This window comes from Venturia canescens, chromosome 7 (assembly GCF_019457755.1).
Source record: "Venturia canescens isolate UGA chromosome 7, ASM1945775v1, whole genome shotgun sequence".
NCBI classification, from domain to species: domain Eukaryota; kingdom Metazoa; phylum Arthropoda; class Insecta; order Hymenoptera; family Ichneumonidae; genus Venturia; species Venturia canescens.
Window position 1 is genome coordinate 879,770 of NC_057427.1, and position 25,317 is coordinate 905,086.

Genomic DNA, 25,317 nt, shown 5'->3' on the forward strand with positions numbered 1-25,317 from the left:
TCTTCTATCTCCCCCGTTATGTTTTATGCGAAATGGAATTTGAGTCATCGACAGATTATTCAAATGGCTTTTCAGAAATAATATGAATCATGAAAGAAGATCCGGAGCGGTAAATCTGAATAAAAATCAGATGGAAAGTGGCGCTGCGCGTAATAAATCGTGTTATTCGGGGGCGTAAGCTCGCATCGCAGATTCGATAAGCCTCGTAACGAGGAGAGTAATGGGATGAAATTTGAGTGAAAATCAAAAATGAAATTACTTGAAAACCCATTGAATCGTCGGATTGAAATTCTTCGTAATGAAATTATTGAATGTGCATAACGAATGAGGGAACGAGCAGCGTGAGGAACGGGAACGATAATAAAGTTCGAGCTTCGTACAAATTTAGCGAATTAATATCTCGCGCCAAGTTATAAAGAAAAAAACAGGAAACCGCGGTGAAAAAATCTGAAGAATCGAGCAAAGTGTTTTTCTTCCGTACCAACAGCCATGAAAAAATTTCTTCCCAGCCCGTGACCCATAAGAAAAAGAGCGAGACTTTCGGTCGATGCTAAAGAAACCGAGTGTATCAAAAGCCGGCACTCGTTGGGGGATGAAAATGGATGAGCGTTTCGATATCGAAGAGCAAATGGACCGCGGGAGGATGGACGCAAGCGCGGGACAATTTTTCCCCCCAGACGGCTTTTCATCCCCGTGTGTCCGTTGAGAGGGTATGGAAGGAAGCGATTGCTGTCACGCGGGCGCAAAACCACCACTTCTGTGCACCGCTCGGAGTCTTCTTTGGGTTATAAACCCCTTGGTCGGTGGCCCAGGAGGACGAGTGTAGATTGAACCCGCGGTGCTCAGGATGCCTCGCCCGTTCAAGCCGCCTTTCTAAGCAGCAGCAGCAGCAGCAACAACAACAAGAAACGCAAACGAAAACCAATCAAAAATACCAAAAACAATTGGTGAAAAAACGGTTGTGGGGTTGTTAATGTTAACACGAACGAAGAGAAAAAGTAATCGAGCCGAATCGATCGCGGCTGCAAATCAATTATAATCCCAAACTCGCGCGGTCCATCCCTCGATCCCATCGTCTCCCAGTTCGCATCGTAAACTCATCGGTCACGTGTGACAACCGCTGTAATTAGTCGTGGAAGCTGTATTTCTATTTTTTCTCCCTTTTTTTTTTTCTTTTCGAGTTATTTGTGGCAGGCAAGGGGCATTCGTTCGATCGTCCGCTGTCATTAAACCGAGGCTCGCATAACGCAATCAATTTTCCGTCCGTTCGTTAACGAGACAATGATCCGGAGGTGCGATTGAAAAGTGCTTTTTAAGTGCATCGTTATCTCGGAGTGATTACTTAATTTTCGCGTCGTCCACCCTCGTCCAAGGACAATAATCGAAATAATAATAAGTCGTTCCTCCAGCATGTCTGGAATAAAACAATAACAACTTGAAACTCGAAATGTAATGAAAGAATAGTAATGATCGCAACAAGAGCTTCGATGCGTGCGAGCTCGAACCAAGAATTTTTGATAAACGGTCGGTATGCGTGGATGCACCGACCGGGCAGCTGGTTGTGGCCGTACCTGGCGAGTTGTGTGGCCCTTGGCGCGGTATATAAGGGCAAATCGATAAGCCGCCCCGACGACGAGAGGTCGTAAAGGGGGTCGGGTGCGGTCGACGATTCATCGTAACAAAGCACACGCGGTTTTACTCTCCTCCCAATACTCAGCCACCGAATTCTCTCCCAAACACGTGTTTACCTTTTTCTTGCCTATTTACGAAATTCTTTTCGCCGAATACTCCATCCCTTCTGGCCTTGTGTTCGCCATTCTTGCGTTTGCTCAACATGGCGGGAACACCGATGAACATCAGCCGACCACTGGAAAAACCACGCTCCTATCGTGGCCCCATTAACTCCGAAATTTCTATGGATCCAAGAAATCTCGATCCCGCGTACGGACCTGCCAAACCAACCCCCGATCATCGACGCAACGTCTACAACGTCCAGACCACCGCAAATTATCCTCAGGTTTGCCAGCATCGCGATGCTTCTCTTCTATGATTTATAGCTTTTTTTTTAGACTTTCCTCGCACGGCTCGTACTCGAACGAAATATCTTTTTTATCTTTCTACCGCGAACCATACTTCCCCCGATTTCAATCTCAAGGTCAACGAACTTGGACAAAATCCCTAGAGTTTTTCATATCCCGGCAAGTGTGACTGAGGCAAATATTGTTTCGTCCCTCCTAAAAGCGTTTGAGTTTTCATCACTCGGTATCGTTGTAGCGCGATTGAAACGCTGAAAATTCGGAATCAAATTGCAAGGCAATTTTCAAAAGTTCTTTTCCTGTGATAACTTTATATGTTCGTGGCAATGAAATCAAGTGGAGTTCTAGCCCCGACTCTCAAAACGAGAAATTCCGACGAGAAGTACTCGCTCAACGTAGCTTCGTTCTGTTCGGGTGACTAATTAGTTCCGACTCCCGACGGCTTATATAATTGACTGAATCAGCCAGTTCGGGGGTTAGATTGTTAAGTGGCTACACTGATCTCGCGTCAAGACAGTCGGACTCGTAATTGATGAGTTTCTGACCGCGCGGCGTTCGTCGTTCCGCATATTCAGGATCATTAAAGAGAAAATAAAGTTCGCACACAAATTCGCACTGATTTCTGATAAATCTGGATAAAATAAAATCAACAAACAAAGTACGAAGAGAAAGTTGAACGGATGAATATTTGACTTTCCACAACGTTCTGAACGTTCAATGCGATTCTTTCTCATTCCGCTAGTTTCTTGCACGTCATGTGAACTCGGGGAAAAAATATCCTCGTACACATCTTCCGCGTATACATTATTAGCCGGGAGAAATTTCCCCGACAGGTTGTACGCATTGTGAGCTTCGTTCTCACTCATTTATCGCGATGATACATTATTCCGAAAGCCTCCAGGCATGTTCCACATTCATTATGTCCCGGTTAATCCATCCCTCCGATCGACCAACTAAGCAATATTCTCATCGCTCGGCAGAAACCCACGTAACTCCTCGAGCCCTCGTCCTTCAGCCACGCGCTTTCATACGCTCGAATACAGGCTCCCCCAAAATGTGTTTTAGAAAAAAAAAACCACGTGAGACATTTTTTACCGATTCACCGCATATTTTGCTGCGATCATTATCAAAGTTTTTCCCCGGAACCAGGCAACTTTGCGTGCTCACACTCTGAGAAACGTGTTGGGAAATCTTTTTATTAATTAGGTTGCACTCAATAAACGTACGTGACTAATTTTCGAGTTCAGGCATTGAAAATGTTTTCATTTATAACGCGTTTTCTGAGCACGGTTGTTTATTTTATAAAAAATTATTTTTCTTTGATTATCGATCGGCTTGAACTCGAGAATAAACATCCCGCACGCGCGCTTCGAGCACGCACATTCTTATGCTCGGAATGAATGAAATATTGGAAATCTAATATATATTCAACCGCCTCGATGAACTTGATGAAAAAAATCAATAAGCATAGCTATAGAAAAAAAAGTCAATGGATTAGAAGAATAAAGTTTTTCAAGCTACAATTATTGTTAAAAGTCCCTGGCGATTGAATTGAAAATGACAGCTTTGTTGAAAGTTGATTCAAATGAAATGCCAGTTTGAGTATATCGAGCCAGGGTTAATTCGTGGTAGAATAAAAGGAGAAATATGAGCTAGTTGTCGGGCGTCAGAGCGGGTGAGAAAGGTGTAAAAATGTTGCACAGGTGGACGTTTCGACCCAAGTTGATCTTCACGTGACGAGTACGATACATTCGAACTGGGAAAGGCTTGCAACGCCGCTTTATTCGAGAGAAGATATAAAGGAACAATATTGCATAACGAGTCGTCAATTGGACGCGGTGGAGCGTTCGTCCAGCGGTATTTTCGGCTGTTTATCAACGAGAGGACCATCGCCGTGCGCGGTTACGAGCAAAGTTTCTATTTTGTCAGCGTGCGTAAGAAGCGCCTCGAGCGACGAGAATATTTGTGACGCTCCTTATCCTCGTAAGCCGCTGCAAATATTGTACCAGCAACCCTATTCCACTTATTCGGGGAGAACGATCACGACCTCGCGTTACGATCATACGAACAACGATGCCCTCGATAAAAACGACGACGATGACGACGACGACTGGGTCGAGAGTTCCTACTTCCGCCGAAGACCTACCTCATTTTGCACAGCATCCGATCCAAAGAGGTCAGTCGCATCTCGTGAGATTGTTAGATAAGTCTCGAACCCTCTCGCCTTTATTGCATAATCCATGCCTGACCGTCGTTAAACGCTGTCGACGTCTGATTAATATGTTGTTAGTATCCGTTATTTCGGACAATTGTTTGATTTTTATTCTTTCGAGAAATGAATTGTCTTCGTAAATAAGAGAGACCATACGACAAATGCAGATACAGTTGGTTACCAGAGGACGAGGAATCCAGCAAGATGGAAGGACCAAGGCCGGTATTACCGTCGGCCGTAAATTGCCATCAAAGTCCTGGAATAAACAAAGGACCGAAGCACGTGAGCTTCGCCAGATCCCATACACTGACTTCCTTCGAAATCCCTTTAAGCAAGAGTCCACCGAGAGCTACGAATCACAATCAGGAGCGTCTGATCGATTCGCAACCAACGGTGCAGGGCTCGTTGCCCAGTACATTTCCGAGCGGTGGCATTCATCCCTATCCTGTCCCCGCACCACCGGAGCCTCGTGTTCTTGTTCTTGGTACGTTTATATTTCTACCGCGCGGCGGGCCATTCTCTATTGATTCTTGTATACGGCATTCCTTTCAATATAATTTAGACGCACGATTGGCCTCTTTTTTTCGCTCCAACCTCGGCCTCATTTTCGATGTTGTTCTTTGATCTCGCGTCGTATATAGAAAAAGCACCGAAGCGCGGCGGGATGAAGACGCAAGCGACGCAAACCGAGGTCCCAGTTAACTTTCGTCGAGCCGCTCCGGTTACGCTGAGTCCTCGAACGATTCACCGAGTCAAGATGGTCAGCCAAGGAGCACAAACGAATGGTTTTTTGAACGGTCGAAAATTGACGAAGAGCTATTCGGAAGCTGGACAATTGGGTACGCCGCTCGGGGGTGGAAGCGGCACAATGATATCGTCGTCGGGCGGTGCCGCGTCGGCGGACGAGGGTGGGACCGAACACGAGCCCTTGCAACGCACACAAAGCGAGGAACCACCGAGGTCACCCTTCCTCGTCGAGACACCACCCGAAGAGTCGCCAAAAGCTATTCCCCATTATGTCAACATCGGTAACAAGAGAAGCGTCAACGGTGAAGCGGGGCCAAGGCCGTCGTCGGTTTCCGGAGTGCGCTCGAGCGAGACGCCAAAAAAATCGAGAGAAATCGAGCCGCCGGAGGACCAAGAAATTCTTATCGATTTCAAACCAGCTCCCATTTCACCCGATGCGAGAAGAGCTATTTTAGCGACCCTCGACAACGAACCCAAACTCCGTCGACCAATTAATCAACTTCACAAAACTCTCTCCGACGGGGAGATCCGTGTGGAACGCCGAGAACTCGTTTGCGAGACCGGGGAGCCGAGTTATCCGCACAGTTGCAAAAGAAATTATCAAGATCCGTGCTGGAACAGTGGGGCTACCGTTCGACCGCCCGCCCTGTTCTCATCGACGCCTGCGAATTTATCGCTCCTGGCACGGGTATCACCACCTCATCCGGATGTTCAAGCACGCCCCGAGCGGCGCCAGCGACGCCATCACGAAGAGGTTCGAACATTCTTCGTCCACATTAAATATTACTTTCTCAGTGTGCCGCTTTCTTCATACATGTGTGTCACCACGTAGGAATTCCACGAGAACATAATACGCCGAGGATTGTTCAGAAAGCGAAGCATATCGTTGGAGGACGGAGTTCAAGATTTCCAGAGCAACGACTTTATTCTACCTCGATCATTGCCAACCTCGCCAACTTCCCCCACCGCCTCCCCAGGTAATGCTGCAACGATGCACGACGTCGCGGTATAGGAATCTTCAATGTCGTAAACTTCAATTTATTTCGATAGGCCAGCCGAGCATCGTACACTCCTCACCGAAGTACGAAAGAATAAGGCCCAGCTTCCTCCGCACCAGTGCAATAGTAGTTGCCGCACCGTCGTCGCCATTCGCCTCGAGTGACTCCCTGACGAATGACGCGACCAAGGACCACAGTGACGGCATTTGGAACGAGTCTCAGGCGACGGTACTGCAAGTCGATTCCCTGGGACTTCTCACGCCCTCCTCGAGGAGGAGACATCTTCTCTTGCTCCAGCATCAACAACGTTCATCGATGGACACAGAGGCTCTGGACGCTGAAGAAGATGACGATATGGATTCCGTTCCGCCTGCCAGTCCGAGAATTCGACTGGAACCAGCCAGCCCTGTTATTCGCGCACCCACCGGGTACTCGATTCCTAACCGGATCCTTGTTCATATATTTTGCTGATAATCTCATTTGAGTTACCAATGCCGCGAATCGTAATTGCAGCATCGACGGGTCAATGCTCACGAGTCACGTTACGAATGGAACTCCGAGAGGACGCAGCGGTCTCCGACGACCCAGCCCATCCTTCGCGCCTCAACCGCTCTCGCAATCCTCGAGCGACCTGGGTCTCAACCTAGCCCGCGCCGATTCCGGTGGAAGAACGAATACGGACCTTTCGGAGGCCTCGACCACCGAGGATTATGTCACTGCCAATACCTCAACCGGAACCGGAACGACCACTGGCGCTTCTGCTGGAACCAGCTCGTGGTCCAGACTCGGTTATCTGCCGTCGAACGCTGCAACATCGGGACCCGCCTCAACCACTGCCACAGCAGCCGATGGCAGCTCTTTCGAGAGCGCCAGCTCCATTTACAGCCTGGCTAGAAGCGAGGTAATCAATTCCCTTACCGTCTTTATCTGCTGTTATTATTCCAGGTATTCGTCACTCAAAATACGACTCGATCAGACCCCGATCATTTTTGTATTACGATCGGAGCCGCCTTTGATCTCGATCAAGTTAAGAACCTTGATTGCAGGCTGTTATCGAGGAGCCCAGTAGTCCACCCCCGATCATCGAAGAATTTCCTCCCATCTGTGACGTCGAGATGTCCCTCGAACACGAGGAACCGGCACCATCACCGGCGAGATCCAGGAGCAGCAGTAGTTCCGGGAGCTACGATCTTGAAGACGCGATGCCTGAAGCTGTCCCGGGCCAAAACGAAGCTTACCAAGCCCCGGCGACTCTGAGTCGTCACGGCTCCGACTTGGAGCTAGATCACGACGTAAGTTATCACGTAGATTCCTCGTCTCGCTGCTCCATTTGGCATGCGTGATGAAAATAACAGAGTCAACGATTTATCAGGACGGCCATCATTCATCCTCGGGCGGCTACGCCGAATCACCACCCGACCCTCAATCCTGGACGGAGGAGGAACGACGGCGAAGAAAAAAAACTTTCATCCTGGATTTTTCGAGCGGCCAAGACATGGAAGAGAAGGACAACGAGCCCCGTAGCATCGGCCAACAACCGACGGTCCAAGTTGGACTTCCGGAATGCGTGGACGTAAGTCCGACTCCCAGTCACCGACATCGCCCTGCCAGGGGAAAACTCAATGCTGCACGGAGCCCCCATCGCAACAACAAAATGCGACGTGACACGACGCAAGTTCAAATAACCGGGAGAAGCCCGGGCTCGGGTGGACAGAAGGACGACTGGATCAGCAGCGCCGTTGACGATGCCGTTCAAGTTCCCACTTCGGATGATTCCAGCTGCAGTCATCATTACCACATGCATCATCACCATCATCACGTTCACGGCCAGCAGCAGGAGAGTGGTCGTCATCGGAGGACGCGTGAGAGTCCCAGACGCAAAACCGGTGGCGGTGGTTACGCAACGACCGGAAGACGTCGAAGCAATGAGGTAACTCGATTAACCTCCGGGACTAAATTTTGTGTTGAATCAACCGACAACTCGAGCCAAATGTTCTTTATGGCAGGACAAGAATGCAGCGATAACGGGAAGCCTTCCACGTCGAAGGTCTCGTGCTCCAATCGACGACTGTTCCTCGAGCCGTTTGAGTCCGGGTGGCCGTTATCAGCGAAGTCCGGGTCACAATGGCCATTCCGCAGCATCGATAATCATCAAGTCCCCAAGCCCAGAGGCCAGGTTGAAAGCACTCTCGGCCGAATCATTGAGATCGGTCAGTCCGGGGAGCGACAGCGTTTTCTACAGCGAAACTGCTGACGTTTCTGGAGCCGCATTGACGACCCTGATCGATGCACCGCACTGTCAAAACTGCGGTAGAGAAGTAAGTAATCGCGGATGCAAAACTTCCGAAACTATTCACCAAAACGAGTTCCATCCACGCTTCCGCACCGACTCGTCCATTATTCCCTGTTCCAGGTATCCGAAGAAATTGTTCAGCCGCCAGCAGGTTTCGCCGATTCGCCGGAAGGTCCGCGACCAGTTTCCAGTGCCTCGACCAACAAACACGTCAGCCATCGTCTTTACAAGAAGTTCGACAAACGCTACAGATCCGAGGAGCGAGGTGAGAAACGGTATCACAGCAGGAGCAACGGAGCGGGCGGACGGGCGGACATCCGTGCCAAGTCCGAGGAGCGTGCTGGACGATCCAGCAGCCGAGGATCCATCGACGACTGTTCCAGACGGAGATTTCATGCCAGGAGTACCGAAGCCAGTATGGAGGTTCTCACAGGTTTGTCAATGAGCTGTACTCGACCTTGCCGCCCACCCCGACGATCGATCTTCCTGTATTTACTCTTCGAACAACATTTCGTGCGCCATTTGGCAGGACGCGAAGACGAAGACACTTACATGGAGCCTTATACCGGTTGCGAGTGGATCTACATAAGTGAACTGGAGGAGAGCCACGTATGGCGTCGTCCTGACAGCCGGGACGGTGATGACGAATCATCCGACGCTGCGGTCAAAGATCAGAGCAGACGAGGCTCGCAAGGCTCGACCGAGAGTGAAAAATGCTTCAGGAAAAAGTATCAGGCTGCTACTCACAGAATGGTCCATCGTAAGAGCAGCGGTGAAATGTACAAGAGGATCCAAACGAAGAGCTTCGGTGAGTAAACGACTTGCCGGTTCGATGTATTATTTTCATTCATTCCGGACGCAGAAATAATTAATTGTGCAAAGCTCGAGGAAGCTGGAGGTCGAAAACAAGTTTCATGTCTACTCGACGCTCTTATTTTTTATTATTTTTTTTATTTTTCGATTGCACGCTGCACCTTTGATAGATCTCGTTATCAGACGAAGTGGATAGAAAGTTAATCAGTAGAGTGTTAACGAAACAAGGCTGTGGAAAGAAATATCACATTGGAGGGTGACGCAAGCAGAAATTCCACGCTTTCTCTCCCCCCGTGGGTGAAATAAACATAGAGTGCGATCCCCGAGGAGAGGGATGCAGCAGAGAGAAAAAACATCGGACGAAGGTCGTTTTATTTTTAATCGAACGCGCCGCTTTCGCGCTTCGGCAGCTCGATAGTGTGTCCGCCTTTTTTCCCTCCTTTTTTTCTATTCCCCTCGTTATCTCTCTCTCTCTCTCTCTTCTCCCGTGTCAGCGAGACGAGCAGCAAAACTGTTTTAGCATTTCGCGGCTTCCCAAACGCTTCTGGCATTATTCTCCCAAGGTCAAAAGTCGCCTTTGTGTGCGTGTGACGATTCATCAAGTACGATAGGTGAAAAAGCTTAAATGCTCAGCCGAGTTCTCGGCGGTTACGCATACAAACACCCCGCTTCTCCCTCGCTCCCTCTCGACCTTCCCACTTTGCTCTCGTTCCTTCTGACCACAAGATTGATCTATTTGGCCACGATCTCGAAAACTACTCCATTATATTTAGCTATACAAGGCATTCCCGAACTCGAGCACAGCTTCTCATGGATCCTCAGATTACACGTCTCCAGAGATAAAAAAAAGCTTTATCGAATCGCTTCAGCAAATAGGAAATGCTTTCCCGCTCGAGTTCCGTCAGTGATTATTCGATATTCCCGACTATCCACGAGGAGGAAGGGAGAAATATGTTGGATGAATTTTCTGTACTGAGAATCCGAACGCTTCCGAATGTTCGTAAAAATTCGGTTTCATCTTCCGGACACCCTGTACGTAGAGTCATTGGACCGCTCGCCTCGTACAGTTTGGGTCGAAGAGACGCGGATCAGGAAACTTAACGCGATGCGATTGTTCGAGAGCCAATGTGCGCGCTGTAAAATTGACCACTTTTTTCTTTGTAGGTCAGTGTTAGTGGGACCGAGCTCGCGTGAACATGTGCTCTAGACGAATGTTGAATTTGACAGAAGCGAGGGAAACGAAAGTTTGCTCGTTTGAGGAAGCGAATGTCACGTTTATAGGCGATTCAATCTTTGTTCGGCTAAACGGCCCTGAATCAATTATTCCGCCAATTTCATGAGGGAAAAGGCCGTTCAAAATAAATCCTACGATCGTGAAGGACAATGGACGTCGAAGAGCGAACCGTCTTCGCGAAGACTGTTGATTATTTCGAGGCTTCCACGACGCTTTCTTTATTCCGGATGTGTGTACTCGAAAACGCGGGCTCAGACACTCAATTAATTCCGTAGCTTTGAAGGAGGAGAGCCTCTTTTACCAGATGATGAGTCACAGCCCGGGGCATTCGGCGTGGCGACGTCATCATCGCCGAAGCTTTTTGTAGCCCCTCGGCCTCCTTTTTCCGTCGGTCTTTCGTTTTTTATATTTTCTACTTTTTTTCCACCCGCCAAATGGAATTCCAGCTTACGGACGTCCGAAAAAAAGTCTCGTAAAAAAAAAGATACGCCGAGGTTCGCGTATTACGGATTTTATTGTATGACGGAGGGAAAGGACGTTTCTCGTGGAATGCGGTTCTTCAAAATTTTCTTTAAATAAGTTTCGCGTAACACACGCGGTGTTTCTAAATATATAATTGTGGTCGCCGGTTCGCGGCACCACCCGCGGTCGTGCACGACGCCATTGCCGTCGTCGTCTTCGTCTTCGCCTTCTTCTTCGTCTTGATATACACCGCGTGCGAGAGTCGCTCGCGTCCGGCTATAGGAATAAGAAGCTTTTTGGCTTGCAGTCAGTGGGTCAGGGCGCCGAGTCGCATTCCGCGAGCCCGTGCTCCGAGACTCGATCCTTCCCGTCTGCGGGGTCTCATTTTTTTCTCGAGCTTCTCACAGCCATCCAATCTCTTCCAGGAGAACCGAAACGACTTTTCGACGCCTCCAGAAGCACCGGTTTTCGCCTCGAATCTATTCGGCCATTTCTAGCCGTTAAATTAGTATTTTAAACGGGAGTGATATTCGTAAACAATGGTGTGCGACTCCGCGGGGACTTCGTGTCCGCCCGAACTCGGCGAAGATGTTTCCATCAAAAGTGCACTCGAAGAATTACTCAAATGCATGCTCAGAGTTTGGTGTCGAGAGGGACAAGCGCTCAACAAATTCGGATCTTCCACGACCGGTAATTTTTGCTTTTGTAACATTATTATTTATCTCACCCGTTGCTGCACTTTCTAATCAACATTTTCGACGATTGCTTCCCCTTATCCCATGAGTTTTAATCAACGCAGTCGCGATGGTTTCCTCGAAAGTCTCCGGAGGTAGGATTTTAATATAAAAATATTCGAAAAATTGTGTTCGTTGCATCCGAGTTGGAGGGCGCTCAAAAGCGAAAACTCCTTCGATCTTGACGCGCATCCTTCGTTTTATCGGATATTCTATTTTTCATCTCTTTGAGCATGTGGTCGCGTCATTGGGGCATGAAATATGAAAAGAGAAAAAAGAGCACAACTGCTCTCGTTAAGGTATTAAAAAAGGGCAAACGTCGATCGTTGTCAATAATGTCAAGTTGATAAGTTTTTTATCGTATATTTTTCATTATATTTGTAGATGTGTGGATATGATCGTTGAGACAACTTTTGTGAGATCGCGTTTATTTGATCTCCGTTTGACTGAGATTTGTGGTTGAATCTCGGATTTCAGAGAGCGACAAACGCGTCGTTGTAAGACGAGAACCCGGAGGTGAATTCGGCTTTCGAATTCACGGCTCGAAGCCCGTCGTCGTATCGTCCATCGAGCCCGACACACCTGCCGAGAGTTCCGGTCTAGAAGTCGGCGACATAATTATGTCGGTTAATGGTAGAAGCGTGATGGATGCGACGCACTCCGAAGTCGTGAGGTTGGCACACTCCGGGCCTGATATTCTCGAGCTCGAAGTTGCACGTACGTGCAACGTTCTCGCTCCGAAAGTTTCCGTCAACAATAACGGGGGCGGCGGTGGCGGCGGCGGCGGCGTTGGAATTAGCGGCGTCAACGGCGGCGTAAAAAGTGGCGCCAAGGAGAGCGCTATTTGCTCCGGTTATCTGTGGCGGAAGGCGACCAGCGCGGCTTCCGTTACCCCGGAAAAATGGGTTCGACGATGGTTCGCTCTACGACGTGACAATTGCCTTTATTACTACAAGACTGACACGGTTCGTTGCACAAGCAAACTTTCTTCGTTCGATCGTTCTCATTATTAATATGCGAAAGCTCGAAAGTTATACTAAACGCGATGGCGACGTTTACCGAACAGGATTCACAGCCGGTAGGAGCAGTTATGCTGCTCAAGTACGAAGTGGAGCAAACACCGGGAGCGAGCAGACCTTACAGCTTCGTCATTAAGAAACAGGGAGCCCCGAGTCACGAACTGGCTGCCGACAATGAGGAATCGGCCGCGAGATGGAGTACAGTTATTCGCGAAGCTGTTGAAAGAAACAATCAGGTACGCTCTCCCTTTGAAAACATCTAGAAAACTCGAGGAAGCAAAAAACTCATTGTTTTTATTCGTTTTATCAGGCCGACACGTGGCTCGACGCCTCGTTGAGAATGCAGGAGGTTGCTGCGTGCGCGATCCAACGACCCGACTGTTTCGGTTATTTGTCCAAACAACAGAAACGAGCGCGCAAAACTTCATCGCCCACCGGTTGGTCGAGACGATATTGCGTTCTGAAAGACGCTGCGCTCTATTTTTACGACGATGCCAACGCTGAAAAAGCCTTTGGCGTTGCTTGCCTCCACGGCTTCAGGGTTCACGGCAGCGCTCCCAATTCAGGCGGTCGAAAACACGCTTTCGAATTGCAGCCACCCGACCCCACTCAGAGGAGCTACACGTTCGCCACCGAAACGGAAATGGACAAGAAAAGGTAATTTTTCGAGGAGGAGAAAAATCGCGAATTTTACAGACCCAAACTCAAGAGAGCGATCGAAAGATTCACACTTTCGTTGCTGAAATTCTTCAAATTTTTTGATTTTTTCCAACCTTACAAAGCAAAAAACACTTGATTAAAAGAAATAAAGTAATTCGTAATTTTAAAACCATCCAGATGGCTCGCAGCGCTCGAATACTCGATCGATCGATGGATAAAAGTTGGTTGACGCACCCAATCAGCCTAGAAACGAAGATTTTAACGAAGCAGCGACGACCCATCGATTTTAGTACTGTAAAGAAGCTAAAAGCTCGAAAGAGAAAGAAATCCCATAAGATAATCATGTGTGTCGCCAAAATATTTGCAGGTTTATATAACGAGCCAACCGGATAGACGGAGCCCGAAAAGGAGAAGAAAAACCAAACAATTGATAGAAAGCCCGCCGTCCCGAGTCCTCTCGATATTATTTATTACTGCACCCATTTTTACAAGAAAAACAAATCAAACGAACGAACGATTATTCTTTATTGATTTTCTGTTTTCCGCTCCCATCGACACGATAGCCGCCTCCTCCTCCTCCTCCCATGTTCCCCAGTCTCAAGAAAATTTGAAAAAATATTTGAAAGCATTTTAAGCAAGCAGAATCAGACTAATGGAGACAAGCGAAAAAACATAAAGTTAGATAAACGTATACATTATATAAATATACACATGAAAATATACACGGATTGAGAATTCAGCATCGAGGCATGAAAATCATTGAGCGAACAAGTACGAACGTTTTTATCAAGTTTTTATCTTAGATTAGTAGGAGAGAGGGCGCTATTCGTTTTCACAAATATTCAAAATCGATCCTTTTCTCCATTTTTATCACTCAATCAAAACGAGTCATTTGTTCGAGAGATTAAACAAACAGAGCAGAGTTATATCAACGAGATGCCAAAATATAAACCATTCGATTCCAAATCGTTTCTGTATATTACACGTATTTGTGTATGTATATAACACACACATTACAGCATATAACATTGTATAGAGGATCCGTTTAATCGGATTATAAATATTTTGGTCGATTGCCAAAGAGGAGAGACTGCACGCGGATAAAAATGTATCAACGAACGGTTGAGATATATATTGTTTCGAGCAATAGTTGTTTGTTATTCATTGATAGTTTTTATTGCGATTAAATAAACGTCTGAATCCGAGACAAACGACGATCAAGATATTCATATATTTATATTACGTGCATACGAAGGTAGATATGCGTATGCACATATTTTAGTGTCGAGGCTGTCCCGAGGATCCAAGTCCAAACGAGAGCGCCTCGAAAAATCGCGAAACCGCGAGGAAAAGTTTTCAAATTTTTTCCAAGATTCGTTTTTTCGAGAAAAATCATCGATTCGACGAAGCTTTCGTTGAATCAGCAAAATTTCTTATTTCGCAACGTGGGGACCCGACTTTGGGGACAGTCGCTCTGTGTGCGTGTGTGCGCATATTTACGCTATGCATGTTAATTATGTTATACAATATATACATTGCAATTGAGAAAGAAACAAGTAAAATATAGGAAATATATTGAAAGAAATAGGACTCGGGGAAGCGAATACGTCGAAAAAGGGGATGAAGCGAGTCGAGCGTTTCGTTCGTATATGAAATTTTATTGAATCGTTGTTGCTCGTTACGACCCGGATAAACGAGATTAAACAAACACAATAATGATAGTTACAAAAAGTACTCGAACACGCGTACGTCGCACCCCTCGTAAGTACACTTTTTTCGTAAGTAAACGAACGAATGGAGTCACAAGAACAACAACAACAACAACAAGAACCCGATCAACGTGAATATTTGTACCGTATACATCGTCTGCATGCTCGTATTTAATGACAAAAACAAGAAAAACCAAAAAAAAAACAAAAACAAAAAATACATTTTTAAAAATTGACAAATAAACGAAAAAAGTTAATGCTGAAGCAGCTCTAAACAAAAACAAACTTATCGATAAATAGTTTGAATATTCGTGAACGATTGCGAGTGTGTCCGTTGAGTAACCGATTATTCGCACGATTACAAACAGTTTCGGGCTTACCGCTTGTTTCTTTGTCTTATTTTGCTTTGATACTTTGCGCGTGCATGTGGATTTCAATAATTTCGAAAGAGCAACCCCCAAAGCTCCCCGATCATCGTGAAAACTTAAATAAAAATGTCTTTTTCGTAATATTATTCATCCGAAATTTGATATTATCCGTGCTGGGAAAACTTGAACATTCGCTTTACTTTGATTAACTGCTAACACCGTTTCCAGCTGCTGGAATTAAGTCAAACTATTTTTCGACCCATTTGTAAATTTGCTCATGTCAAAAACAAGTAACGCGTTTTAATTGGCTCGAATCGATTCTCGAAGGTCGATGTTCGAAAGAAGGTAACCGTACAAAGTGTGTTCCGGCCACGCGAGCCAGCCCCAAGGATATTGATAATACGAGGAAACATTGAGGGGCGAAGGGACATATGATACATAAAATGGTAAAAGGATGGAGTGTGCGTTGTCGAGAGCTTGAGTGTGTGCGTGCGAGATATTAAAATGGTGAAGAAAGAAAGAAAAGGGAGAATAAATGAAATGAAATAAAGAAAATTAAGAAAACCCGCTCAAAAATCAGAGATAATAATAAAGAATTTAATACCAGTTATAAAACGGCGACTGCCATTCACTGTCTACTAAATTATCCTATAGATATTGTCGTCGTTTCGTCGTCATCGTCGTCGTCGTCGTCGTCGTCCCATCATCGTCTCGTCACATTATTACTAACGATTTTATAAACCAACAACCAACTAGTGCAATCAAATTCCATTCACAATAACAGATAATGCAAAACACAAAAAATACGAGAATTTTCCATACTATTTTGAAGAAGCGAGGGGAGAAAAACGATCAACAACAACAACAACAACCATGCATGTGCTTCGTCAGTGTAAAGTTGTATCGAATAAATCGTAATTTAACAATCGTAATGCAATTTATGACGAGATGTAAATGTGCCATTGCCAACGAGAGTGCTCGCCAGTCATGAACCGAAATTCAACGCGCGTCGTCGATCGTCGCAGGACCTCGGACGAGTCAAAACACCGTTTCTGTTCTTTTTCGTTTCAATTTTCTGTACAAATTTGCATTTTTCGTTGCTCCTATTTGCACGTGCTACGATAAACGTTCAAAGAAATGTAAAAAAAAAATGTTCTTTCACTCGTTGTTTCCTAATGAACGTATACGCGACGAGAGACAACGCGAGGAGACAACGATCGAAGGTGCCGCGTTAGCTAAAGCGAGAAAATCATTCTGGTCGTCTGGCCAAAACCTCCGCGAGGGTAAGAAATAAAGGACTTAAGTCCAGGTATTTGGATCTTCCACGAAAACCCGTTAGGTCGACAAACAGCGTCATAAAATGACACTGTTTGGGGTACTCCGCTCGAACGAGTGGGGATCCCTCCCCACCGGGGAGCTCAGTGACAGAAACGATTGAAAGCAATTAACAGAGGGGCTGAAAAACCCAAAAATTTTCGTTCTTTCATTCTGCTGTGTTGCTTTATGTGTTGCGTGCGACAAATTGAGCGCTCTCTTCCGAAAAAGTACATTTACGGAGCTCTCTGAATATTTGATTAAACGCAGTGATCAATCAGCGTAAGTAACCATTCGGGTGTTGTTCAACAAAATCGATAAAAATAAATGTTTTTGTTTTTCTTTTGTAAAATAAATAAAAAATCATTTCACAATTTGTTTGAATTTCGATTGAAAAATAAAAATATACAATTCTTTTCGGAATTCATTGCCATTCGAATTTTTTTGACAGCTGCAAATATGGAATGAAATTCTTGTTTCTATGCGTTTTACACAAAATAAGGAATAAATGTAAATGATTAATCCAGCAATGAAGATGAGCTACGACGTAACAGCGGATATGGAAAGCTTCGCGAGTGGAGCGACGGAAGGAATGGGAATGGAAATTGCGATGAGCTGCGCCAATCATCAACGCAGTATCAACGTTCATCCTCGTCCTCCGGCTCCCACCGCCGCTGCAAATCCGAGAAAAAAGAGGCGAGTCAATGCGAAAGTGTCCAAGGCTGCTTCGCAAAAGCTGCCGAAAATGGCGCTCATGCAGGTACGGTTCGCCACAACTTCAGTCCAAAATTCATTTATCTTAGCCTTCGATCCAGGGCAGGGTGTCAACTCTACATAATTTCTCTCAGGAATGAGTTTAAAGGAAAATCTACGTGGTGAATTCGTAGAGGATCGGTTGAGGAACAAAATGAGACTTGGTGCAATAAAATCGGTTAAAAAATACAGAAGATACTTTGAAAAATACTTGTAAAAATGTGTCGTCATGGAAATTTGCATCCATCAGTTGATAGTTTTGCAAAACTATCATTTTAAATATCTTTTCACGTTAATAAAATATGCTCGAATACATATCTACTAACAATAAGTTTAATCGGTACGTTGAACTTGGCCTAAAAGCGTTTTGAAAATTTAGCACTCGTTTGAAACCTCTGTCACAGCAAAATACGCAATTTAAAAATTTTCATTCACCATTGACTTGGAAATTACAATGTTTTTGGTAAAAACCTCCAAAATGGGCGATGCAGCGTAGTAATTCTTACTGTTTTTTTCTCTCCGTGTAGAATTGACGCCCTGCTCGATCAAGATTCCGTTTTTGTTTTTGTTTTTTTGTTTTTTTTTTTTAATATTAAATTCCCCCGCTTTTTAATATTTTTCCAGACTCTCGATCCTCCGATGCTATCGGGTTACGGTGACACAATCGTTTTGAGTAACCCATTCGACGACGCGCCCTCTAAGACATGTAAAACAATGCCGTTTAACGTCGGAGGGAGCCACACAGCGCAGCAAATGCATGCCAACTGTATGAACGGGCCACCGGCGAGAAGAACCGGCCCCGCAGGGCCCATGACGAACGGGCTCGGTCCCAGAGTGCCCCTTAACGTCGGCTATCGACCAGCCGTGCATCCCGTTAACAACTGCGCTTACAGGCCGATTAATCAATCTCCAAACAACCTCACGGGTGCCAACAACATCCTCCGAAATCTACCGAGTGGAACGATGGCGATAAAAGAGCAAATGCGAGCGAACGAAAATGTTCAATTTCCAACGATTTCTGCGAACGATATCGCCATGAACGTTCCCATGAATAACGTCAACGTGGACACGCAGTCGAATCAGAGGCAGCAGCTCAACGCCCAATGCGCGCTCCTCAACAATCAAAACAATCAGCAAACCCAATATTTCAATCATCAGTTCAGCTCCAATCACTTTGGCAACGAAGTCGTCAATGTCGAACAGCTGATTAATGTCAATATGAATATTACGCAACCCAACCAAATGGGATCGTTGCCTGGAAAGAAAAGCCCCGAATTTGGCCAGAATAAAACTGACAAAATGGGCCATGGAAACGTGAGACTCGGTAAACACAAAGCCCAGCAAACCAATCTCCAAAGAACGATACACACGGCGCCGAAACAACACGTGAAATGTGGAAAGGTACGAAACTTTAAGAACAAGCCCCATTTACAATGAAATTTGAGGCAACGAAAACGATAAAAACTCAGATTACTTAAATGCGTTTTAATAATTTTATCTTCGTTTAAATTGAATTGAATTTAAATAATGGAAAATAAACATCGAATGATATTAAAGGAACATCGTAAATGTAGCGACTGAACTGACAGTTTTTTACGATTTTTTTTATGATTGTTAATAGTCAAGAAACTTGAGTTATTAATATAAAAAATTTCGTACCTTTAATTTGCATGTTTGTCGCCAGACTTATCCGGGAGATCAACCGGTCATCTTGAACTATCAAAATCCCCATGCACCCCCGATTTATCCCTGTGGAATTTGTCACAAGGAAGTGAGCGACAACGATCAGGGTATCATCTGCGAATCGGGTTGCAACTTCTGGTTCCATAGGTAACGAATCACTTATTTCTCAGTCAAATATTTGTGCGAGCATCTTCATTGATTCGCTTATTTTGTTGAACTCGTTACAGGAATTGCTTGGGACTTTCGGAAGCTGCCTTTCATCTTTTGACTCAAGAAGTTTACGCCGAATGGGCTTGCGACAATTGTGTGCGCACGAAGAACGTACCGATGGTCAAATACAAATCGTAGCCGAAGCCTTTTACCTTTTCTGTATTTTAGTTTTCGTGCGATTATTCACTGCTTATGTGGAAGTCAATTAAAAAGTTATGAATAAAATTAATTTTCTAATACGCCAGCAAAAAATTTGGTTGATTTAACCAAATTTTCCGTCGTTAAAAAAATGTTACGCACAAACAACGCTGCTCGTATTAACATGATATTTTCACGATACGGTTAAAAATTTAAAGCTTCGTGCTGCGAGTTTTTTTTCACACTTGAATAATCATTCGATTCACCACTAAAAAGGGGTAATTGAAGGACACGGGCGGCAGCAGAGATGCTAATGGACGCGAAGTGACGGTTAACGGTACAGGGAACAAAGGAACAATTTTATTCACGTATAAACGGCACGTTGTCAAATCAGCATACCGGAAAAAGATGTATGAAATTGTAAAATTTTTTAAATATAGATGTTTATTTTTTGTAAAATAAAATTATTTCCCAAACGAGTTGAGAAAAATTTCGAATTTCGACCACCGAATCCATTGTTTTTGGAAACAAAAGATCTCAAATGTTCACAACGATCGAGTGAACAGTTACTAGAAATATATCAGCACTTTCAAAAAATCCTCGTATTTCACCTCCAAATTTGTTTAAATTTCCGCGTAACTATATATACTTCTTTGATGATTAATTTATACGAAGAATAATCAATTTCAAACCTCGAAAGCATAGGAGCTCTTCTTATACCGTTAATTCTTGGTTGATTATTTTCTCTTTCCGATTTCCATCCGCTTTTAAAACACGATCGAAGTTGTTGAATTCCATATCCCATCGACTTCGAATACCTTTTTCGAGTTTGCTTCAAACAAGCACACTATACTTAATAAACATCTCCTTCCCGCTGCTCAATTATGTCGATTTCTGTTTGATTCGGTTGGAAAAAGAATGGCGCTCTCCTGTGCAAGTAAGATACACTTTTTGAATTCTGTTATTCGATGTTTTACTTTTGTTTATTAATTACCAAAGTTGGAAATCCCAATCGAATTCTAGAGTACAATCGGATGTCATATTATTGCAATTATAGAATTTGAAAATTTTAGAAATTTGGCTCCTCGCAGCTGCCGGCTGCGACATAACCTGAAATACACAAGTTAATCCATTTGTTTATAACCTTCGATATTTTTTGTCATTCGTTTAACAGTTTCGAACGAAGTGCCCGAACATCCAGTTGTTTCGCCAGTCTCTGGCTCTATTTTTGAGAAACGCCTTATCGAGAAATATGTTTCGGAAAATGGTGTCGATCCGATTACCGGCACAGAACTCGCCATCAAAGACCTCATTGACATTAAAAGTGAGTATACCCTGCTTTTATTATGCCAATACTATTGACTGTCAACAATCAAACTACAATTTTATAACAAAAATATAATAAAAATTTATAAACATTCAGAATAATCCATACTTTTTTCTCTACTCGTAGTGAGTTTTCTCATTGTTTGAAACTACAATTCTGAAATTATGTGTTGTATATACTTTTTACTGTTGAATTGAGTTTAATATTTCATTGCATTCCAGTTGAATTTTCATTCCTACACTTCCATTTTTTAGCTACACCACTTGTCAAGCCAAAACCACCGAGCGCCACCTCGATTCCAGCAATACTCAAAATATTACAGGACGAATGGGATGCCGTAATGCTACACTCATTCACCCTCCGACAGCAGCTACAAACTGCTAGGCAAGAATTATCACATGCTCTTTATCAGCACGATGCAGCCTGCCGTGTAATAGCGAGATTAACCAAAGAAGTCACTGCCGCTCGCGAAGCTCTTGCCACTTTAAAGCCTCAAGCTGGCATCGCACAGATCGCTGCTATTCCTCAACCAGTAAATATCGTTTTATGTACTTATATCACAAAAATCATGACTCCAACACTAATTGAAGTCTCAGTAAATTGAAAGAAATGACGAAATCTCAAGTTATTCAAATGGTATGTTGAAATTGAAAACTGCAGGCCGTAGCTGTCGAAGCTGGCGGATTAGCTGCTCAACCAACCGAACAAGCCGGAATAACCGATGATGTAATTCAAAAATTACAAGAAAAAGCAACAGTTCTGACACAAGAACGAAAACGACGCGGACGATCGATTCCCGAAGACTTGTTGCCACAGGAAAATATTCGAGCTTTCCAAACTCTTGCATCTCATCCTGTAAGTCTTAACAAGTTTTTTTTTATAATACTTCGAAGATAATGATCGATTTCATGTTATTTTTTATTATTCTGTCGCTAAAGTTCAATAATCTGAAGAATTTTTTTATTTCCTTTTCAAGGGTCTTCATTCTGCAAGCGTTCCTGGTATTCTTGCAATTGACATTCACGGAGCTGATACCAGCAAAATATTAACTGGTGGAGCTGACAAAAGTGCAACAGTTTTCAACAAAGACACTGAACAAGTTGTTGCGATTCTGAAAGGTCATACGAAAAAGGTAATAGAAATTGAATGAAAAATCATGAATAATTTTACCTTGAAAACAAAATAGCTGAATACCCAAGGATATTTGGTTAAAACTCGACTCGTTTTATTAGGTAACGAGAGTCATTTATCATCCAGACGAGGACGTTGTGATGACCGCCTCTCCAGATACTACGATTCGTGTTTGGAACGTCGAAACGAGTCAAACAACACTTTTGTTGAGAGCTCACGATGCTCCTGTTACCGGTCTTTCACTTCATCCGACCGGCGATTATTTGCTCAGTTCCTCGTTGGATCACCATTGGGCGTTTTTGGATATTCGTACTGGAAGGTTACTCACCAAGGTAGAAACAAAAAAAACGAATAAAACGTCGGACGACATTAGTTTTTCAAAACTACATAACTTACAGTCGCGTTCACAATATTTTCAATGTTCTTTTATCTTCTTCATTAAATTAAATTTTTTATCAGGTTTCTGGTCCAGGAAGTCAGCCATTAACGACAGCTCAATTCCATCCCGATGGTTTGATTTTCGGTACGGGAACTGCGGATTCACAAGTGAAAATTTGGGATTTGAAGGAACAATCAAACGTCGCGAATTTCCCAGGGCATTCAGGTCCGATAAGGGCCATTAGTTTCTCCGAAAATGGTTATTATTTAGCCACAGCTGCTGAAGATTCGTGTATCAAATTGTGGGATTTAAGGAAATTGAAAAATTTCAAAACCTTGCAATTGGACGAAGGTTATGAGGTCAAGGATTTGTGCTTTGATCAAAGCGGCACGTATCTTGCAGTCGCTGGCTCCGATGTCAGGTAAAATTAATTTCTATTGTAAGAATCTTGAAAAAAAAATTGCCCAACACTTAACAAAATTCATGGAAATTAATTCAACTATTGGATTTCATTTCAGGATTTATTTGTGCAAACAATGGCAAGAATTGAAGGTTTTGAACGAACATACGGCAACGGCAACTGGTGTTCGGTTTGGAAAACATGCTCAATACATTGCATCGACCAGCATGGATAGAACTCTAAAATTATACGGTCTTCCTTGAATCCAGACGATTCAAAACATTCATTTACCTGTTTCAAGATCCGAAACAAACTTCGTCTGATCATTTATCTTATTTCCGCAGGAAAAAACTTGTGGGAGTACAAGTTTTTAATCTTGAATGACAAATTTGATTTCGTGGTTGATGACTCGTGAGCGAAATTCCCTTTGACAGAGGAAGACAAGGCCGAAAGTATCAAAACATCGATGATTAATTGTAAATTGCGAAAAATCTCGACCGATGAACCTAATTTCCACAAATAATGTAAAATAAATAACAAAGTCATTTTTTATGATCTACCATCGAATTTAGCGAAATATTTTCATTATCCTTGAGATTCTTCGGTTCAACTCAACCAAACAATTACAATAGTCTTTCTGTTATTGCATAATGAAAATAATGCTATAAACAGTGAGTTTTACGAGGAGCCCAAACAATTTTAACAATTTGAAACAATAAATCTTATGAATGGCCATTTTTCTATTCTCTCGTTTAATAATAAATGTACAATTGAAAAGTATACGAAAAAACATTCTTTGAATTATTTCAACAGAGACCACTTGAGTTGTTCCTTGGCAGATTGCAAGACCTGTAAAAATCATGGGTTATATTCAAGTATTTAATCATAAAAATGACATTCGATGACAAAAATGTGGATTTTTTTACCTGTGCAACAGTTTGCTCGCTCAAAGGAATTTCGTCTGTTCTGAGAGATACTCTCTGAACTACACTTGCTGCATCAGCATCCAGAATGACTCTGAAATTTAGAAAACGTAGAATAAATCCTTCATGATTCAATCTCAGGTTTCTTTAAGTCAGAAAAATCAAAGAACTAAATTGAAACTATGTCAAAGATAATAAAAAATTTGAGCGGTACCAAAGATGAATAGAAAATTGATATACACACAAATTTCAAATTCCTATTCGTTCATAAGCATATGGAAATGGAAAACGTAGAACCTGGATGAGAATATATCATGATTATTAAGAACACTCACCCTCTGTCACATATTTCATCCATTGCCAACATTACTATACCAAGGCTGTCGAAAACGGCTCTCTTTTCCACATTGCGACCCAGAATGTGACTTACCGAGTCGTACAGACAATTCAAAACGCTTATTAATATGAGCTGCAAAAATAAATAAATATTGAATTAATCATGTGTTACTTATCAGTTATGAAAATTCAATAGATCATTTCTCTCGTTGCTGATGTCCACATGAATCTGTACATTTACATAATCATCAAGGAGAATGAACAACAAATAAAAATTTTCAGGTGAAAAATTACCTCGTTTTCATGTGAACTGCCCATAACGTAAAAATGTAAATCAACTATGCTTCGATAAACACAAGTGAGGCCATCAAGCATGATTATTTCGGTATTGGAACGATGTGTCTTGTTAAACAAGTTTTTCTCAAATGTTTCTTGCTCTTTCGAAGTTGGGAATATGTTTTTATCGTAATACTTGGCGAGTATGCGGTTTCCATCGTTGTCGAGTATCGCCATACCCTTGACAATGTATAACGTTGGTTCCTAAATAGAAACAAAATTGCAATATGAATGACTCAAATAGATAGTTTCGGTCCAGAAAAAAAACATATTTGCGGTTGTACATGAAGTGAAATGAGGAATGCGCACTATGCACTTGTTTTTCATATTTTTACATATTCTTTCATGTATTTTCGAACGGCGCCATATTTTTCATTAATAAAACTCGAAATTATGTGAAGCAAATGAAGTCAATGACTACAGTCACAAAAAAAGACAGGAAGTAAGGTAGTTCGATTACAAACATATCGAGAATTATTTTATTCCGTACAAATGTAGTATTGTTTCTTCTGTCAGTATCGAAGTTAGTCATTTTAGTGAGGTTATGTTCACTGCTGGTCGACGCTACGGAACGGTTCATGACTACGTGGTTATGCGATATCTTGGCAATTCGCGACTATTACCGTGTGTATTACGAAAATAGAATGTCACACTCGTGAACGCGTTTGACCTTTGTCGCCGTGAATGTTTACATTTTATGATGATACTCGAGGAGAAAAAAAACGATAAATCTAAGAAAACAAAACTCACCAACAACTTTCCGTCCATCGTGGAATGTTTATGTGAACGTTGTTCCGCGTAGGTTTCTTCGCAACTGTCGCTTACAGGCTCTCCCACTTGCAACGTGTCAAACTGAACAGCTGACTCAAATCTCTGCTCAGTGCTCAGACGCTCTGACCACGGTCTTTCATTATATAGGACACGTTCAACTTGAACGCTCACAAAAGTTTGAGTGTTTACAAACGCGTTCGACTTAGATTGAACGAGCATAAGTCTTCAAATTTACCATAACATTGCCTTCAAATTTCCTAGGTGGGACGAGTGAAAATTGAACAACAGTAAAGAGGAAGTGTGGAGCTTGTAATTTTCAGAAAGTTATATT

At 43.4% G+C, this 25,317-nt stretch overlaps 4 protein-coding genes across 6 annotated transcripts; 3 read left to right on the plus strand and 1 right to left on the minus strand.

Moving 5' to 3' along the window:
* Positions 1 to 810: 810 nt before the first annotated feature.
* On the plus strand, positions 811 to 16,217 carry LOC122413167 (uncharacterized). Of its 2 annotated transcripts, none has more exons than XM_043423335.1 (16): positions 811 to 2,017; positions 3,740 to 4,212; positions 4,416 to 4,732; positions 4,890 to 5,749; positions 5,828 to 5,972; positions 6,046 to 6,421; positions 6,507 to 6,894; positions 7,040 to 7,285; positions 7,366 to 7,923; positions 8,000 to 8,311; positions 8,407 to 8,719; positions 8,816 to 9,094; positions 12,007 to 12,494; positions 12,596 to 12,784; positions 12,859 to 13,205; positions 13,386 to 16,217. In XM_043423335.1, the coding sequence occupies exons 1-16, from the start codon at positions 1,835 to 1,837 to the stop codon at positions 13,435 to 13,437; spliced, it is 5,526 nt and encodes a 1,841-aa protein (XP_043279270.1). In that variant the 5' UTR covers positions 811 to 1,834; the 3' UTR covers positions 13,438 to 16,217. The 2 variants fall into 2 exon arrangements, with proteins under 2 accessions (XP_043279270.1, XP_043279271.1); XM_043423336.1 differs by having other exon boundaries at positions 4,422 to 4,732.
* Positions 16,218 to 16,329: 112 nt separating this feature from the next.
* On the plus strand, positions 16,330 to 19,862 carry LOC122413168 (uncharacterized). Its single transcript, XM_043423337.1, has 4 exons — positions 16,330 to 17,359; positions 17,977 to 18,753; positions 19,037 to 19,182; positions 19,263 to 19,862. The coding sequence occupies exons 1-4, from the start codon at positions 17,114 to 17,116 to the stop codon at positions 19,381 to 19,383; spliced, it is 1,290 nt and encodes a 429-aa protein (XP_043279272.1). The 5' UTR covers positions 16,330 to 17,113; the 3' UTR covers positions 19,384 to 19,862.
* A 308-nt stretch (positions 19,863 to 20,170) lies between these two features.
* Positions 20,171 to 24,169, plus strand: LOC122413327 (pre-mRNA-processing factor 19-like). Its single transcript, XM_043423609.1, has 8 exons — positions 20,171 to 20,320; positions 20,558 to 20,707; positions 20,965 to 21,242; positions 21,371 to 21,565; positions 21,687 to 21,842; positions 21,943 to 22,173; positions 22,301 to 22,641; positions 22,739 to 24,169. The coding sequence occupies exons 1-8, from the start codon at positions 20,302 to 20,304 to the stop codon at positions 22,881 to 22,883; spliced, it is 1,515 nt and encodes a 504-aa protein (XP_043279544.1). The 5' UTR covers positions 20,171 to 20,301; the 3' UTR covers positions 22,884 to 24,169.
* Positions 23,341 to 25,097, minus strand: zetaCOP (COPI coat complex subunit zeta). 2 transcript variants are annotated; one of them, XM_043423610.1, is made up of 5 exons: positions 24,966 to 25,097; positions 24,174 to 24,419; positions 23,879 to 24,012; positions 23,547 to 23,637; positions 23,341 to 23,469 (listed from the first exon to the last, which is right to left on the minus strand). In XM_043423610.1, the coding sequence occupies exons 1-5, from the start codon at positions 24,981 to 24,983 to the stop codon at positions 23,422 to 23,424; spliced, it is 537 nt and encodes a 178-aa protein (XP_043279545.1). In that variant the 5' UTR covers positions 24,984 to 25,097; the 3' UTR covers positions 23,341 to 23,421. The 2 variants fall into 2 exon arrangements, with proteins under 2 accessions (XP_043279545.1, XP_043279546.1); XM_043423611.1 differs by lacking the exon at positions 24,966 to 25,097 and adding an exon at positions 24,706 to 24,861.
* Between the last annotated feature and the right edge of the window lie 220 nt (positions 25,098 to 25,317).